Source organism: Pelophylax lessonae (assembly GCF_965119305.1).
Source record: "Pelophylax lessonae genome assembly, chromosome: 1".
In the NCBI taxonomy this organism is placed as follows: domain Eukaryota; kingdom Metazoa; phylum Chordata; class Amphibia; order Anura; family Ranidae; genus Pelophylax; species Pelophylax lessonae.
In genome coordinates this window covers 227,207,954-227,225,862 of record NC_138768.1, presented here as the reverse complement: position 1 = coordinate 227,225,862, position 17,909 = coordinate 227,207,954, and the positions used below count along the sequence as shown (strand labels likewise).

The following is a 17,909-nucleotide window of genomic DNA, read 5'->3' as shown; positions in this document are numbered from 1 at the left end:
CTGCACATATTTCTGTGAAAACATCCCCAAAGTCAGGCTGAAAATGCCAGTTTGAAATGGTGCGCCCATTTCAAACCCGCCTCAGTGTGAACCTAGGCTAAAACCTGGAAGCCGATTGGTTTTGATGCAGAGCTGCACCAGAGTTTGCACTCTCCAGTTTCAGTAAATATCCCTCTGTATATCTAATGAAACCCAAGTAAATAATTCACAAGAAACATAAGAATATAGCTGAAGACAAAAGTTTTTCCATTTTAAATTTGTGTTTTTTTTTAATGGTAACATATCATCGGATGGTAACTTTAATGTTATATTTACAAATGGTTTTCCTTTTTACAGAGTATTTTTTATGTGGCACACTTATTTCATGACATGTAAACTAATCAATCATAATATTGTTTACATTAAAACTACAGCAGCAAAGAATGAAAAACAAAATTACATTGCAAGTAGGAATAACAAGGCTTAAACTGCTTAGGAGGTGAAGACTGATTCAATAATAAATGGGAATGAAGTGTAAAGGCCATAAAAACAAACTACTTATTTCAGGACTTCTTGTACTCAATTCTCTCTACTTTCACATCATCTCCAATTAATTGGTACACATAGGTGACTACTGTTGATGCCTGGATATCCATGAGTACGAAGGAAGGAATAATGTTGCTGTAAGACATCAAAATGATAAAAATAAATCGTTTTACATCTAGAACTAAAGAATTGTCTTTATTCATTTAGACATTAAGCAAACTACCATGACACCAAACACCAACAACTATCCTTATATAGGGGCAGTATAAATATGTTTATATTCAGTCATTTATAAAAGTTCGGATTTTCCCAGATTGCACATGGCTAAAAGTTGAGGTTCAATTTCCAGAGAATGAGGCCGATTTAATAAAAGGAGTTGAGAATCTTCACATAATAAATTGTGTAAATATTCCCTTCCATTATCCAAGCGTGTTGAAAGCAAATGCTTCACATTTACGTGGTCAAATGTATTGCCTAAAGATTCCCAATTCCCTTACTAAATTACGCTCACTGGATTAAATTCTTTAGGTCAGATATAGGTAAGTGTTTCTAACTTTACATTGGCTTTTCTGATCTTCATACTTGCTCTGGGTCAGCAACTCTGAAATAAGGAAGCCAGTGGATCAGTATTAAATTCAAGGCAGAGATATAAAGTTTCAGATCAGTGATTTAGTGTATCTTGGGGCTTGTTCACACTGGACTAAATTTCTAACGCTTAATAAACACTCCTATAGCTTTGGAATTGGTTTTACAAGCGTTAATGAGGAGTTAAAAATGCTCCTTAAAACACCCTATGGGCAGTTTTGAAGCATCTGGCGAACATTAAGGCGCGTTAAAACTGCTGCAGAAAGGCCTATTCCGTTAAAGTGAATAAGCCAATCTTAACCCCCGCAACTGCCTGGCAGAGGATTTGCAAAGCATGACCATAGACTTAAATGGGAGGCGTCGAAAGGCTTCAAACACCTCCTGACTCGACATGGTTTAATTTTAAAGCGACTAAACGCTAACACTTCATGCTGTGAACAGCACAATGTGCTGTCTATTGTATCTTGTGCATAGGGATTGGAGGGGCATTTTTAATCCCTCTCAAACGCCTGCTTTTAATGCCAGTGTGAACTCAGCCATACTGTAAATATCACGCAGGAATGAAATTAGAGTGGACTTATTCTATTCACAAAATAGCAGAAGTGCATGAAACTGAATCATTGAGCTACAGTATGCTGCACTCGGGCAGTTTTTGGAGACCCCCAACTCAGAAATAACAGTGCAAAAACGTAGAGTATGCCTGTGCTTTCTGGTTATAACTACTTGAGCTCCTCTTTAAATCGGTAATAAACCCAAAAGCGTAAAACATTTCCTGTACTTGAGTGCCCCCCACTCTGGATGAAGGAGCACTTTCAGACAGCAGGGGGGGTTGGAGGCGCGGCAAGTATTAGGCTAGGTTCATATCCGAATGGCTGTGCAGGCACAAGAGCCCATTCATTTGAATGGGCTGCTGTTCCCTGCGAAACGCAGGAAAGAAGTCCCTGCACTATTTTTGAAATTGCAGCCTGCATGGGAACCGGGTGCAATTTCCAGTGTGGGGAGTGTGGCATTAGGATTACTGGCACCCACCTGCGGGTCCCACATCTCGCTGTGCAGGTGGTTGTAGCTACAGGAATTTGTATGGGTCCCGCAGCGGCACCAACCACATAGGTGTGAACCTAGCCTTAGATGGACTACCAGAACAAATACAAGCCAAAATTCTAGCTCACATTGCATTTACACAAGCACTTACAGCAAACTTTCCTTTTGGGATAAAGGCTTTGAATGAATAAATAAAAGTGGATCATTGGAAGCACCCGTGCCAGTGTTAAATGGTTAGTCTCAACACTTAACTTATATGTTTGCAGGAAAGCTTGTTCTTTTGAAAGACAGACTTACTGGTGGGAAAGAAGAAAGGAAGGAAGAAGACTAACCATCTAAGAATTGACAAGCTGCAATATAATAAAATGTTTGCTTTTGGGTTTAATATGACTTTGAGAAGCAAGCCATACCAGCAGAGGTATATCAGACAAAGATCAAACCCCAAGTTCAAACACCAGACTGTAGTCTGTACATGTGAAGATTATCACACAAGTGAGAAAGCCACTCTGCCTGTATATGTAACCTTCATTTATTTATTTTTTTAAGCTCAGCAATATAAAAGTTATATTTTGAGAACATACATTTCTTGTAAATGTGCACTTTTGCTGTAAAAATATAAATAAATAGCAGGTAGGTTGTTCCAAACATCTCTTAGAACTAACCACAGATGTTCTATGGATGTACGCTGCCTTAAATCCTTCTCTCTTCACATAATCCCAGACAGACTTGATGTTGAGATCAGGACAGTGCAGGCTAATGCCTCGTACACACACAACGATTATCGGCCGACCGATCGGCCGACTTTTGTCCAGAGTTGTGTTTTGTTGGTTGGAATGTGCCTAGACTGCACACGAATTTTCTCGGCCAACAAAAATCAACTTCAGAAGTGATGTCATGTGCTGGTTTACTTTCCGTGTGTTTTTTCCTTTTTTGAGCATGCCCAGTCTGCTCATCAGATTTTTGTCTGCCGAAATCTGTACTGACTGACAGAAAATTGGCCGTTGTGTTGACGGCCAAAAAAAATTTTATAGCCTGCACACCAGATTTTATTCGGCCGAAAAGTTGGGAGTCCGTTGTCGAAAGCATCATACTAACAAGCCGAAAATCGGCCGATCGGACGTTGGCCGAAAATTCCCGGCCAATAATCGATGCGTGTGTATAAGGCATTAATCATCACTTCCAAGACTCCATGTGCTTCTTTACACTGAAGTCTGTTCCTAATGACATTGGCTGTATGTTTGGGGTCGTTGTCCTGTTGCAGAATAAATTTGGAGCCCATCACACCTCTCCTTGATGGTATGGCATGATGGATAGGTATCTGCCTGTATTTCTCAGCATTGAGGACACCATTGATTGGGCAACGTTGAGGACAGTAGGATGCAGTGGTCGGCCAAGGAAACTTGGAGAGGTTCTAAAGTCTTAGTTTTTACCTTAATGCATTACTATACCAAAAAAAAAAAAAACCCCTGTGTGCAGCAGCCTCCTAATACTTACATCAGCCCATCTCTATCCACCGTTCTTGCAGTAGTCTCAGCTGCCCAGGACTCTCCTCCTCATTGGCTAAGACAGCAGCACGGCACAACACAATTGGCTACCGCTGCTGTCAAAGTCAGCCAGCCAATCAGGAGAGAGAAGGGGCGGGTCGCAGCTCCGTGTCTGAATGGACACATGGAGCTGTGACTCAGCTTGGGTGCCCCCACAGCAAGCTGCTTGCTGTGGGGGTACTCAACAGGAGGGAGGGGCCAGGAGCACAAAAGAGGAATCCAAGAAGGAGGATCCGGGCTGCGGTGCACAATCACTGCACAGAGCAGGAAAGTATAACATGTTGGCATTTATTTTTAAACGAGACTTTACAATCACTTTTAGGGGGGGCTGTAGGATCCCCCCCCCTTATACTCGTTCTGTCTATGCTGTCTTCCTCCTCACTGGACAGATTTGATAGCACATGCTGTGATGAGGAAGCAGGGGGTGGGGCTGAGCAGCCAAATCTGTGTTAATAGATGTAGACAGGGCAGTTCAGGAGCGAGCTCACACGAGTGCCTTCATAGAAAGTGCCTTTGTATGGGCGCATTTGCTGAGGAGGAGGAGCCTGGAGCACTGGCGGGGGGACCCCAGAAGAGAAGGATCAGAACTGCTTTGTACAAAAGCACTGCACAGAGCAAGTGTGTAGAACATTATTTTAATTAAAAAATAAAATAAACTTTCAAGTTGTTTTAATGCAGCAGATGAAAGATACGTCATTGTTCCTTCCATTGGACATCGGAAAATGTCCATCAGCATAGAACTGGCAGAAACCAGTGGGACCCAGGTACACCCATCTACTGTCCAGAGAAGTCAGTTCAGAAGTGGTCTTCATGGAAGAATTGCAGCCAAAAAGCCATACCTCCGATGTGGAAACAAGGCTAAGTGACTCAACTATGCATGAAAACATAGGAACTGGGGTGCAGAAAAAAAATGGCAGCAGGTGCTCTGGACTGAGGAGTTAAAACTTGAAATATTTGGCTGTAGGAGGCAGTTTGTTTGCCGAAGGCCTGGAGAGAGCGGTACAAAAGTAAGTGTCTGCAGGCAACAGCAAAGCATGGGGGAGGTTCCTTGCAAGTTTGGGACTGCATTTCTGCAAATGGAGTTGGAGATTTGGTCAGGATCAATGCCATACCATCAGGGAGGTGTGTGATTGGCCCCAGATTTATTCTGCAACAGAAAAAGAACCCCAAATATATGCTGGCTTTCCAAAGGACCTAAAGAGCTTGCCTTAAAAAGGACCATCAATGGACCTTTATTCCTACATTGGAGACCCTGTTACCTATTGGTATAAACGCTCATTAAAAGTGTTTTGGAGGTGAGCGGCCATTTCACTCATTTATGGATTTATGCTCACCACCACAGCTTAACTAGTTTCCCGCACTTCCGGCAATATCTCTTCACCAGCACTCTATGAACTTTTTTGGTTCTATATGAACATTTTTTAACGTTTTTTTTTATCTCCATTTATGTTTTTTTATTATACAGGATTTATATAGCGCCAACAGTTTGTGCAGCGCTTTTTTATAGGATATATTCACCCAAAAAATTATTTGTGTGTCTTTTTGAGCTTCATCATTTATATCTTTATTATTCAGTATTTGTCACCTTTTATCACTGAATATTATTTCTACTGTGCACCATTATTTTCAGTGTGATCAGACCATTCTTTTTTGGATCTGATCTATTTATAGCACTTTTTAGTTCACTTTCCCCATTTATTTCTCCTCAGTGATTTTTTTTCATCACTCATGTCATTGTGGTTACATATTTATGCACTGTGCACTTTAACACATCTTTCTGATATTATTCAGTATTTATTGGTTAATATTCGTTATTTTTATGACATTTCATCTATTTTTATCAATATATTATTGCTTTTTATTGTGATTTATTGGCACTACTGTCACTGTGCACATCATCACATCACCTTTATTTATATTGATTTGTTGCTATTTTGCCTAGTATCAATTTAGATGTGTATGCTTAATTTATTCCTATGATTTCTATATTTATTGGAGTTGATTGAGCGCCGGTTGTATTTTTTATTTCATACTGTTGGAAACCGGCGTGGCACGCAAAGTCGGCATTGCACCGTTTGGGACTCTCCCATTGCCGACAACAGGCTGCGATTTGACTTGACCTGTCAAATCTCACCGATGTGAATGGGGGCTTCCAGATGTTTGGATACCTAATAATGCAAGCATTTGTAGGAGGAACCACAGAATGCAGAGAGGACATGCTATCCAACACATTCAGAACCATAAGCTACGGTTCTAAAACAGAGTGAAGATTAGGGCCACAGGCCACAGAGTTTTAAATGCCAACTTCACTATACAAATTATTTTTTGAAGGAAATTTAAAAAAAAAAAAAAACGCATGTTATTTTTTCTTCCACAGGAGCCTGCAAAAGCATTGTACACGTGACCAGTAGATCTGGATATGGGGTGGCGTTGGCTTGGCAACATGGTAAAACCTAAACACAGCTGTAAAATTTACAATACAAAAAAGGTAATGGCTCAAAACCAAAGTAATGGAAATGCAGCTGTTTCCCTTGCCACCACTTCTCTGTTTCTTTTATATAGAAGTCCGCTGTAAGTAAACATCATCTTAAATTTACCTTCTAAACCAAAGCTTGCAAGATATAACTTACCATTCTAGAGCACTGTAGGCTCCTGTTGCAGATCCAGGGTTAATGTAAAATTTGTTTTCATGCTCAAAGGCTTCAAATTTTTGTGTATGTCCAGAAACCATTATGTCTACATCAAGCTGCCGCTGCAATAGTGCCAGGCTAGCCATATCACCCCAAGGAATGACCTGGTGGCCATGGATTAAGCCGATTTTGAACTGCCCAACTGTCACCACTTTTTGTTCTGGGTAGTTTAGGTTCTATGGAGGAAAAAAATTAAAAAAAAAAGGGAAAGAGGTAGATTAATGTACTCCGACTTGGAAAAAAAAAAAATCTGTTGCTAAAGGTAAAAATATCAGGTTATATGTAAGGGACATTTCCTAAAGCAAGCAAACGAAAAATGTAGAAGGCATTTAAGGCAATCAACTGCGGGGAGTGGGCTGGGAGTTGGGGGCGCAAGGTTGTAGATCACTAAAACAGCATGTCTTTATGAGGTTGGAGAAGGTCTGCTGTCTATCTACGGATCTTTAGTTGTTGCTTTATGGTGCACAATACAGTCTCTTAAAGTGGTAGTAAAGTGAAAACCACACACGTGCAGCTCAGACCACATTTAAAGCCCACTCTGTGTGCAGCAAAGATGGGATTCCCGTGTGCATGAGCGGGAGTGACATCACCTTGGACCAGCCAATCAAGGGGGCGAAGATACAAAAACACATAAAGAAGAGCAGGTGAAGATGGAATCCACTGGGGACCAGGGAGAGCCGTGTCAGCGCAGCACTGGAGGGATAAGTTTGAAGGCAAGTCTGTCATAATGCAGTGCATACTAGTACACTGTGACTTAAACCTGCAAGGGGACCCGTTTTTCTTGCCTTTATTACATAGACTTTACTACCGCTTTAAAACCAGTTTAATCCCCTTTACAACAATCACAGATTCACTATTCGGGGGATGTTGGGTGGGATCAAACTGTCTATGGGGATCCTAAGTTACCACCATCAATATTAGCTTTATAGGCAAAGATGCACAGAAAACTGGATGAGAATTATCCAACTGCATCCGATGCAAAGCTCTGCATTCCACATGAGGAGATTGTATACCAATCGCATCCCATGCATGGCCATTAAGTCCCCATTCACACTAGCGCGACTTGTCAGGCGACTTGGTCGCCTGTCAAGTCGCGGTGGGTCGCTCGCCATTGATTAGCACAGGACCCGTTCTAATAGGAGCGACACAAGACGCTCCGACTTAGAAAAAGGGTCCTGTACTACTTTGGGGCAACCTGGAGGCGACCTGCATTGACTTCAATGATATGAAGTCCGTGCATGTCGCGTGCACCGCGACTTCACAGGTCGCCCCAGCAAGTAGCGTCACCCCTGTGTGAACAGGGTCTAAATGTTAGTCAAAACATATGTAAACAGAAACGTCTAAAATAAATAATGAGAACCTCATCAAAGTCTCCTCTGACAATGTGAACATCCCCGGCCAGTGTCTTCAGGTAGTCATAGCTCTCCTTGGTACAGAGATTCCCAGTGCATAAAATATGCTGGATCTTGCCAGGCACAAGCAATTTTTTGAATTTTGCTGGCAAACTATTACATCGATGTGGGATATGTAGATCTCCTAATACCAAGACCAACTACAGAGGTTAAAAAGGAAAAAAAAAAAAAAAAAATCATTAATTAGACACAAATACATAAAAAAATGCAAGATATTTATATAATGACACTCAAAAGCAGACAGTGTTTATTAAAAGCTGCATCCATTCATAATGTTTATTGCATGAGAATTGTAATTTACTGTATACTCTACCAAGTTAAAGAAAGCTTAAAAATGAAAATTTGAACATGGTAAGCATGCACATTAAAGTTAACCTACATTTAAAAATCAGACCCCACACTAAATCCTGTGCTGTATTGTTAGCACCCTGAGGTGCCTTTACTTACCTCCCCTGCTCCTATCTGTGGTTCCTTGAATTCTGCTTAACATGCCCCTAATGCGGACAAACCCTTTTAGAATATTGGGAAAAATCCAACCTGAAGATCTCTACACAGTCAACATTTACTACAAAAAAAAGGATCAATGCGCCACATAAAAGGTTAGACTTCTACAATTCCAAGGTGCAAACCAGTCAATGAAAAAGCGATGAAAAGTGCCAAAATATCTCTCATGGAGTGGATGCATCTTTAGAATTTACAGTAAAAAAAAAAAAAAAATAAATAATAAAACACAAAAAAATTAAGTATATTAATACAGGGGCCATTTTATTATTTCAGTCACGTACATATTGATTTAAATTTAGGTTTATATTATTAGTCATTTTACAGCTCTTGTAGATCAATGCCTTCAAATATCAAGACCCAATGGCAGGGGTCGGCAACCTACGGCCCCCAGGCCGCTCATAGCCAGTCAGAGCCAGTCAGTGCCCCTGATGAATTCACATGCACCCGGTCTGGACATTTTCGCAGTTTTCCTCCTCATTGGATAGCTGCTAGTATTACAGGGCTGGATGGGGGCTTGAACTGCTGGAGTTAACGTTTCACAGTGAACAGCAGGTGATTGGTTTGCTGGGTGATCCTAGCAACCAATCACCAGCCTGTTTATGTGAACTTTTACTTTAAAGTAACTTCAGCAGTTCCCACCCCCATCCAGCCCTGTGATATGGCCAATCTCTGCTCTGCTGTACACCTGTGTAAAGTAGGACAGTACTACCTACACAGTGTGTGTGTTTGTGTGTGGGGTAGGGTGCAGAGGACACTGCTATTGGGGGAGGGGGGCAGAGGACACTATGGGAGTGATGTGAAGGGGGATAGAGGACACTGCTATGGGGGGGGGGGACCTTTTTAGGCATTAGGCACCCCATCTCCAGACCATGCTGGCTGGCGTCAGCCACCCTTGGGTGCCAGGATGGGGGAGGTGCAGCAAAATCCAAATCCCCAGCCACATGTTCCCTCAGGTTGAGCTGGCATTGTATTACTGAAGCACCTTAAAGTGAGGTAAACCTGTACGGTTATTACTACTTTGTTATAATTATTATCTTCATTTATTAGCAGGTGAATGCAGCCCTCCATGCACTCACATACATTGAATCCGGCCCCTAAGTGGAAAAAGGTTGCTGACCCCTGCTCTACGGGAAAATCTGATACAGATTTCTTCCACCCTAGACATGCAAATTAGTCACATGACAAACAAAGAACAGCAATTAATTAAAGCAATTAAAGCAGTGAACATAAAAAACAACACACATGAAATGTATCATCCAAATAAGACCAAATTCAATGAAGCACCTACTAAGGGTTGTCTTTAGTTACTGATGCACCATTTTTGTACATATAATCCAACAACGATGAAGCATTAAACTTAAAGTGTATTCTTTACTAGTTTTCTAGAGAAAATCAGTTGGCTGCAAAGGGCTTTGGAAGCTGAACGCAAGTGTTATTAGATGGCTAAGTTGTGATAGGAAAGGATTACGATTTCAAGTATAGACAGAAAGATACATAGGAGTCCAATCACACCCCAGCAGTGTTAGTGCATGATTAGAGGTAAACTTACTCTGTGCCCAGGCTTATGGAGGAGTTGATTGCAGACAAGGGAGTATGAAAGGGTGAAACATGAGCGATGTTAAATAAAAGAAAGCAAAAGAAAATGGGTGACAAATTAGGAAAATGAATACAAAAAAAATAATAAACGATTTGGGATGTTAAGAAAGAATATGATTTAAGAAGTTCCTTTAAAAGCAGAAAAAAAAAAATGAAGAATACTGTGGATATACTGACAGCACTTTGCCATAATATCTATTGAACTGTTCTTCGTGATGAATGAAGCCTCACAAAAAATATATTCACTCATTATGGGCGTAAAGAGAACACATTTAGGACATTTTTACATCAGTTGTTGCAGAAACCAATCAGAGGTGACAATTGTATAAACAAAAAAATGCTTCCTGCCTAAAAAAAGACATAAATGGAATGGATGTATATGGATGCCACCCGTGTACATCCTTTCCAACTGATCTGAACGTTGGCTGCTCTGTTTAAAAGAAATAGAACTAAATGGGACACCAATTTATTCATCTGTTTGTCCATAGTAGAGATGCACAAATATGGATAAAATGAGAATCCCAATTTTTTTTTTTCTTAGAATAAAGATCACGATTCTTCTCGGCGTAACCTCATTTTTCACATTATCCAAAAAACATGGGCTAACTTTACGGTTTAGTTTTTTTTTTTTTTTTTAATTCACTGAAGTGTATTTTTTCCCCAAAACGATTACGTTCGAAAGACTGCTGCACAAAAAAACAGTGTGACAAAATATTGTAACGACTGCCATTTTATTCTTGTCTAGGGTCTCTGCTAAAAATATCTATATAATGTTTGGGGGTTCCAAGTAATTTTCTAGCAAAAACTACTGATTTTAACTTGCAAGCAGCAAGTGTCAGAAAAAGGCTAATGCCTCGTACACACGCATCGATTATTGGCCGGGAATTTTCGGCCAACGTCCGATCGGCCGATTTTCAGCTTGTTAGTATGATGCTTCCGACAACCGACTCCGACTTTTCGACCTAAAATAAATCTGGTGTGCAGGCTATAAAATTTTTGTTGACCGTCAACACAACAGCGATTTTCCGTCAGTCAGTACAGATTTCGGCAGACAAAAATCTGATGAGCAAGACTGGGCATGCTCAGAGAAGAAAAAACACACGGAAAGTAAACCAGCACATGACATCTCTTTTGAAGTAGATTTTTGTTGGCCGAGAAAATTTGTGTGCAGTCTAGGCACATTCCAACCTACAAAACACCACTTTGGACAAAAGTCGGACGATCGGTCGGCCGATAATAGTTGCGTGTGTACGAGGCATTAGTCTTTAAGTGGGTAAAATGCTCTCATTTTCGGACTGAAGTCTTTGATCTAAAAGAACCAAAAAAGATACAATTTTTCTTTTTATCTCAGTTGAGCAATGTTGTGATAAACTTTGCTGGCTGTTTTTTTTTTTTTTGACAGCTGTGAGCACGGAACTTCTCTGCACTTACATGAATCGTGGAAATGCCAGATTAGGATCGTGAGGGGGGGTTGAATCAAGTGTGATTTTTTAAACAATTAATCGCGCAGCTCTAGTCCATAGAAATAAACCTCTGCCCGTTTTCATCCGTCAGTAGACGGATGAAAAAACGGGCAGATGGGATAACCGTGTGAAAGGGGTCTAAATGTGCAAACTCCAGGTTGTCATCTATTTCCTTTTTCAGCGCAAGTATACAGGATAAAAAAAAAGACTCTTGACTTTAACTGCTTACCTAACAGCAAAGAAAGCATAAATATGACAGAGCTTGCACTTTTCAGAAGTAAAGAAATGACAGCTCCCATATGTCTATTATGACTGGAAACACTTTTACCACTATTGTAATAAGGAGCTGAATACAATATCAAGGGCCGCGCCATACATTACTGTGCATCAGTTAAAGCTCAGTGCTGTACGTTACCAGGTATTGGTTAGAACTCAGCACTGTACATTACTAAGCTTTGGCTAGGGTTCAGTGTCGTGTATTAGCGGGCATTGGTTAGAGCCCAATGCTGTAAATTACTGAGTATTGGTTAGAGTCGTATATTACCGGGTATAGGTTACAGCTAAACGTTGTACATTACTGAGTATTGATTAGGGCTCAGTGTCAAACATTACCAGGTATTCGTTACAGTTCAGTGCTATACATTACCAGCTATTGGTCAGGACTCAGTGATGTACATTACTGGGTACTGATCAGAGATCAGCACTTTACATTATCACGTCTGTACATTACCAAGTACTGTCAGAGCTCAGTGCTATACATTACCAGTTATTAGGTTAGGGATCAAGGTCATACATTATTCGGTATTGGTTAAATATCAGCACTGTACATCACTGGATACTGGCTAAAGATCAGTGTTGTACATTACTAGGTACCAGTTCTGGTACACTTGTACTGCCAGTAATTATGAAGCACCCAGTGAAGATCCCCATGTTGAGAGCTGTAGGAAATCTTATTAAACCTCAGTGTCTTATAGCAATTACAGGTTAAAGCAGAACTCTGAGATAACAAAATACTCTTGCAGTTAGCACCCCTTCCTGTACTGCAAGCGTTCGATGCTTACTAAGTCTAGGGGTAGAGGAACAGGCTGTAATATTACATCCCCCCCCCCCTTCTCCGAGCTGTCAACGTCCACACATACATTGCAAGGCTATTGGTCCTTTATTATCATCGATGTGAATACTGGCTGGAACATCTCAAGCTCCTTTCACATCTACACATTCTGTAAATGTGCGTAAAATTGCACGTTTTCACACATGTTCACAGGTAGTACAAAAAATACAATGCAAAAAAACACGACCAAAAATTGTGCAGGAGCTTCTTTGGCAAGTTAGTTGCGCCTAGGACAGCCTCCTCAAATGAATTGGTTGCCCTGTGCATGTAGCACAAAAAAAACATTCATAGTTAAAGAGTAACTCCACTTTTGCTAAAAAAAAAAAAAAAAAAAAAAAAAAAAAAAAAAAAAGGGATGAACCGATAAAGTATTTCCAATAGTACCTGTGAAAATGCTCCCGATATCAAAAACCGATACTTTAGGAGCAGTTTATGTCCTTACAAAATGAATTGGCGCAAATCTCACTGCAAAGAATCACATGCGGTTTCCTGCACCGCTCCTATGTGATCCTAGGCTGAAATTACTATGACAGGCCTGTTATCACACAGGAGCGGTGGGGAAATCGCATGCGGTTCAGATAGGAATCACACTGCATTCCTGTTCAAATTGCATGGGATTATTTGCAGTGCGATTTGCGCCCATTCATTTTGCATGGATGGAAATTGCACCACAAACCTATCGGTACTCGCAGATTTAAAAAAAAAAAAAAAAAAACCCTCCCTTCTGGGTGATCTATGTACATTGCAAAGAAAATAAACTTTTTTTGCAGATTCCTACCTTTAGAGATTAAGAAGAAATAGCTGTTTGTGTCCATGTACAAAGTGAATCTGTATGAGAGCGAGTCTATATTATCAATCAGCTGCCGCACCTGCAAGGATCTAATGAGGAAAGCATCAAGGTCTGCATAACTTTAGATGCCATTTCCCTTTGGGGATATCTCACCAAAAATTACACTTGTATTGCAGAGGATGCCTAAAATCTGACTTATCTCTTAGTGCAGACTTCTGAGAAAATCAGTGAGCCAACCACACAATCTGTGTACAGAATGCTATACTGCATTGCACTCTACAGAAACTTAGGCTGTAGATTAAAAAAGGAAAGTTATTTTTTTTAACAACATTAAAATACAATAGGACTTAACGCAATTGTATACGTGAGATTATTTTATTTGCAATTTTTTCCCCCCACAAAAGTGTAGTTACCCTTTAACACCACCCCAAACGTGGCCAGTGACGTGTTTGTGTGCATCAAAACCAATGCCAAAAAGGGTTCAGATGCTTTCTTGGTACATCTGTCATGCGTAGCAGCAGCCAATTCAGATGAATGGGCTGCCCTACGCTAGAGCTGCACGATTAATCGTTCTGGGATCGCGATCTCGATCCACCCCCCTATGCGATCTCCATCACGAATATCGGCGATTCTGGGGGTGGGGTTATTTCACGGCCGCACCTCCGTCACGCCTCCTCTATGACGCGGCGGGCCGCACCTCCGTCACGCTTCCTCTATTCAGCGCTCTGCAGATGACGAGGCAGGCCGCACCTCCGTCACGCCTCCTCCATTCAGTGCTCTGCAGATGACGCGGCAGGCTGCACCTCTGTCACGCCTCCTCCATTGAGCACTCTGCAGATGATGCGGCAGGCCGCACCTCCGTCACGCCTCCTCAATTCAAGTCTGCAGATGACGCGACGGTGTCTTCCGTCCCACCTCAGCCCCGCCTGCTCTGTCCCCGCAAGTGACGAGGTCCTATTTCTTCACGGGTCCGAGAAAATTATGGCATGATGAGCTTTCCATGAGGTAATCAAGGACAGAGGAGGGGGGGAGAGAGGGGAAAACCCAAAAAATAAATAATTAAATGTATATTGTAATGAATGAAATATATATTATATATATATATATATATATATATATATATATATATATATATATATATATTTCATTTCATTATAATATACATTTATTTATTTTTTTAGGGATTACATTTTCTGCACATAACACTACCTTTTCAGCATTTTCACTTGTGAATTATCAATATAATAATAAATGAAATTATTATTTTCATTATATTATTTATTGTAATATATATATATATATATATATATATATATATATATATATATATATATATATAATAATAATAAATAATATAATGAAAATAATAATTTCATTAATTATTATTATATTGATAATTCACAAGTAAAAATGCTGAAAAGGTAGTGTTATGTGCAGAAAATGTAATCCCTAAAAAAATAAATAAATAAATGTATAAATATACGTGGTGCTGAGAATCGTGAGTGAATCGTGATCTTTATTCCAAGCAAAAAAATCGTGATTCTCATTTTTGCCAGAATCGTGCAGCTCTACCCTACGCACATAGTGCAAAAACTAGGGATGCACCGAAATTTCGGCCACCGAAATTATCGGCCGAAAATGAGCCTCTCTCATTTCGGCCGATAATGGGTTAACAGTGCCGAAAATAAAAATGGCCGCCGTGGGGAAGGAGGAGGGCGCAGCGCAGCGCAGGGCAGGTTTCAAAAGTCCCGCCTCTGGCCGGCCGTCCGCCTCTTAATAATGTCCCTACTACTCTGTGCATTATGAATGGACATACTAGGCGGGGGGCGGGGCGAGCGGCCGCTATAGAGAGAACTATTGTGATCCTTCACTGTCAGCTCCTCACGTCTATGTATGAATGAGAACTGAACTGAGCTGACACCGGGCGGGGGGGCGGGCGGAGCGGCCGCTATTAGCTGTGACTATGTGAGAGCTTCACTTCCCTGACAGGCACGTATCTCCGCTGACAAGGAAGAGAAGCTCTCACATAGTCACAGCTAATAGCGGCCGCTCCGCCCGCCCCCCCGCCCGGTGTCAGCTCAGTTCAGTTCTCATTCATACATAGACGTGAGGAGCTGACAGTGAAGGATCACAATAGTTCTCTCTATAGCGGCCGCTCGCCCCGCCCCCCGCCTAGTATGTCCATTCATAATGCACAGAGTAGTAGGGACATCATTGAGAGGCGGTGCCGCCGGCCAGAGGCGGGACTTTTGAATGCAGGAGAGGACACCCGAGGAGGAGGACGCTGAGGCAGTGGGGGAGGGGGGAGGGGAGCTGAGGCAGCTTACCAATGCTATTAGTATTATGAGGCATGAGGGGTTAATGTATTGTCACTGCTGGTCACTCATCTATTAGTGACTGACCAGTGGCAGTTAATTAACCCCTTTTGTGCTGCATTAGTGCAACCAGTGTCAGTGTTAATTAACACTGGTTGCACTAATGCAGCACAAAGGGGTCAATTACCTGCCACTGGTCAGTCACTAATAGATGAGTGACCAGCAGTGACAATACATTAACCCCTCATGCCTCATAATACAAATACCATTGGTAATTAAATTAACCTCTTGCCAACCCATCACAGTACATATACTGTGACAGGGTGGCAGCGACAGGTTTAGGTGTACGTCGCTGCCTGTTTTTGGTTTATGTCCCTGTTCTATCCATTTCAAATTTTTTTGGGGGAAAAAGTCATTTTCGGTTTCGGTTTTCGGCCAAGGGCATCCTGCATTTTCGGTTTCGGCCCAAAATTTTCATTTCGGTGCATCCCTAGCAAAAACACATCACACTTTCAGAGACAGTCATTGTTAATGCCACCCCAAATGAGGCCAGCATTGTTTTTGCACACATCAAGATACACAGTAAAAAAACACATGAAGCTCAGCGGCCGAAAAGGTACAGTCGCTTCTTTGGCACGAGAGTCAAGGGTAGGGCAGCTCCTTCAAATGAACAGGTGAAAAAAAACCCACGTTCATGTGAATGGGGCCTTAGAGACGGACCTTTATGAGATGGGGGGCACAGATGAAGGGAACCTCTCAGTATAATGAGTGAGATAAGTATTACATCTTAGCCCTCCTCCCCCTGGACTCAATGGGCTTTAAACCCTTGCAGTGTGGAAAGCAGTGGCAGAACTACCAGTGTCGCATTCGGGACCGGGCCCTGGCGTTCTACAACTGCTGGAGGGCCCCAGCGGGGCTGCTGGCTCCAGGGCAAAGCATACAGCTTAGAGCCTGCGCTGAGAGTTCCCCCCTCCTTCCTCGCATAGATGGGAAAGGAGAAAGCTGATCTGCTCCTCCTCCTCCCGCCCCTCTTCTCCTGTGTGCACCGCAGGAAGTGTGATGATAAGCAGCTGAATTTGACCATTCAGCTGCTGGTCTTCACACTTAAGCAGTGCACGTGCAGGAGGGGGAGGGAGAAGGAGCGATTGGTTCTCTCCTCTCTTATCTGTGCGAGGAAGGAGGGAGAACGTCAGTGCAGGCTCTGAGCTGTATGATAAAGAAACTGTCAGCTCAAAGTTCTGCTGAGGAGGCACGGATAGGCTGCACCAATGGGCTCGGATCGGCAGCACCGATGGGCTCGGATCGGCAGCACCGATAAACCACATTGATGGACACTAATAAACAACATTGATGGGCCCTGATAGGGTTCACTGATAAATTGCATTGATAGGCACTGATAAAGCGTATTGATAGACGGCATTGATGGACACTGATGATGAGTGTACACAATGTACTGAAGTCTTGTCAGTTAACAGCTCTCCTTTCTTCACACAGAAACAGCGTGGGAGAAAAGGACTACCGGTAACTGGCAAGTCTGTTTACCTATGATCAGCTGATCACATGGTAGAGAGCCGCTGTGATTGGCCATTTACCCTGATCAGCAGTCACAGAGCGTAGGATGCGCACCCCAGGGGGCACGCGGGAGGCAGGGTGCTGGGAGGGTTCTCCCAGAACTGGAAGCCCAGGGCTCGGATGGAAAGGGGGGGGGGCCCTAAATGTTCTAGTAACGCCTCTGTTGGGAAGAGTCCATTTCCTGCCTAAACTGAGGTCTTGTTCACAGACAGGAAGCAGTAGTGGTTCCTATCTTCTTACAGCAGTCTGTATTCAGGGGTCAGTTCTTCAATGTCCCTGGCTGCCCACAGTGTACCCCCCACCAATGTTGCCCAGCAGATGAGCTCCCAGTGTTGGTGAATATGGATAAGACTCGATCAATCGCACATGAACGGCTGACTTCCTGCGGGGACCATTCAATGAGTGTGACTGAGATCATATGACAGCACCACCCATCTCTACAGCCCAGGCCTAAGTCACTCCGTAGCCGCAAAGCGGACCTCCTTTGCCGGACTATACACTGCACACCCCTGAAAAGCCCCGCTGTAATAACAGAGCGGAGCAGCGGGCCATGCCCCGTCCCTTCCCTGGGTATCCGGGATCTTACCATCCTGCAACCCGGAGCCGTGCAATCACACTGGATGCCGCAAGAACAAACGCGGTGACCAATGGGGAAAGAGAGGCCTCTTCCAATCACAAGATGGCGACAAGAACAGCAAATGAGCAATCAGCTACCACAACCAATCAGCGAACAGGCTATTAAGGAATTTTCTACGGAGCGC

The 17,909-nt window shown here is 42.4% G+C and overlaps 1 protein-coding gene across 1 annotated transcript; it reads right to left on the bottom strand.

Annotated features, from left to right (window-relative positions):
* Positions 1–480: 480 nt before the first annotated feature.
* Positions 481–17,891, bottom strand: VPS29 (VPS29 retromer complex component). Its single transcript, XM_082245923.1, has 4 exons — positions 17,735–17,891; positions 7,746–7,937; positions 6,326–6,561; positions 481–660 (listed from the first exon to the last, which is right to left on the bottom strand). Exons 1-4 carry the CDS (start codon positions 17,735–17,737, stop codon positions 543–545), a joined length of 549 nt encoding a protein of 182 aa, XP_082102049.1. The 5' UTR covers positions 17,738–17,891; the 3' UTR covers positions 481–542.
* Positions 17,892–17,909: the final 18 nt, after the last annotated feature.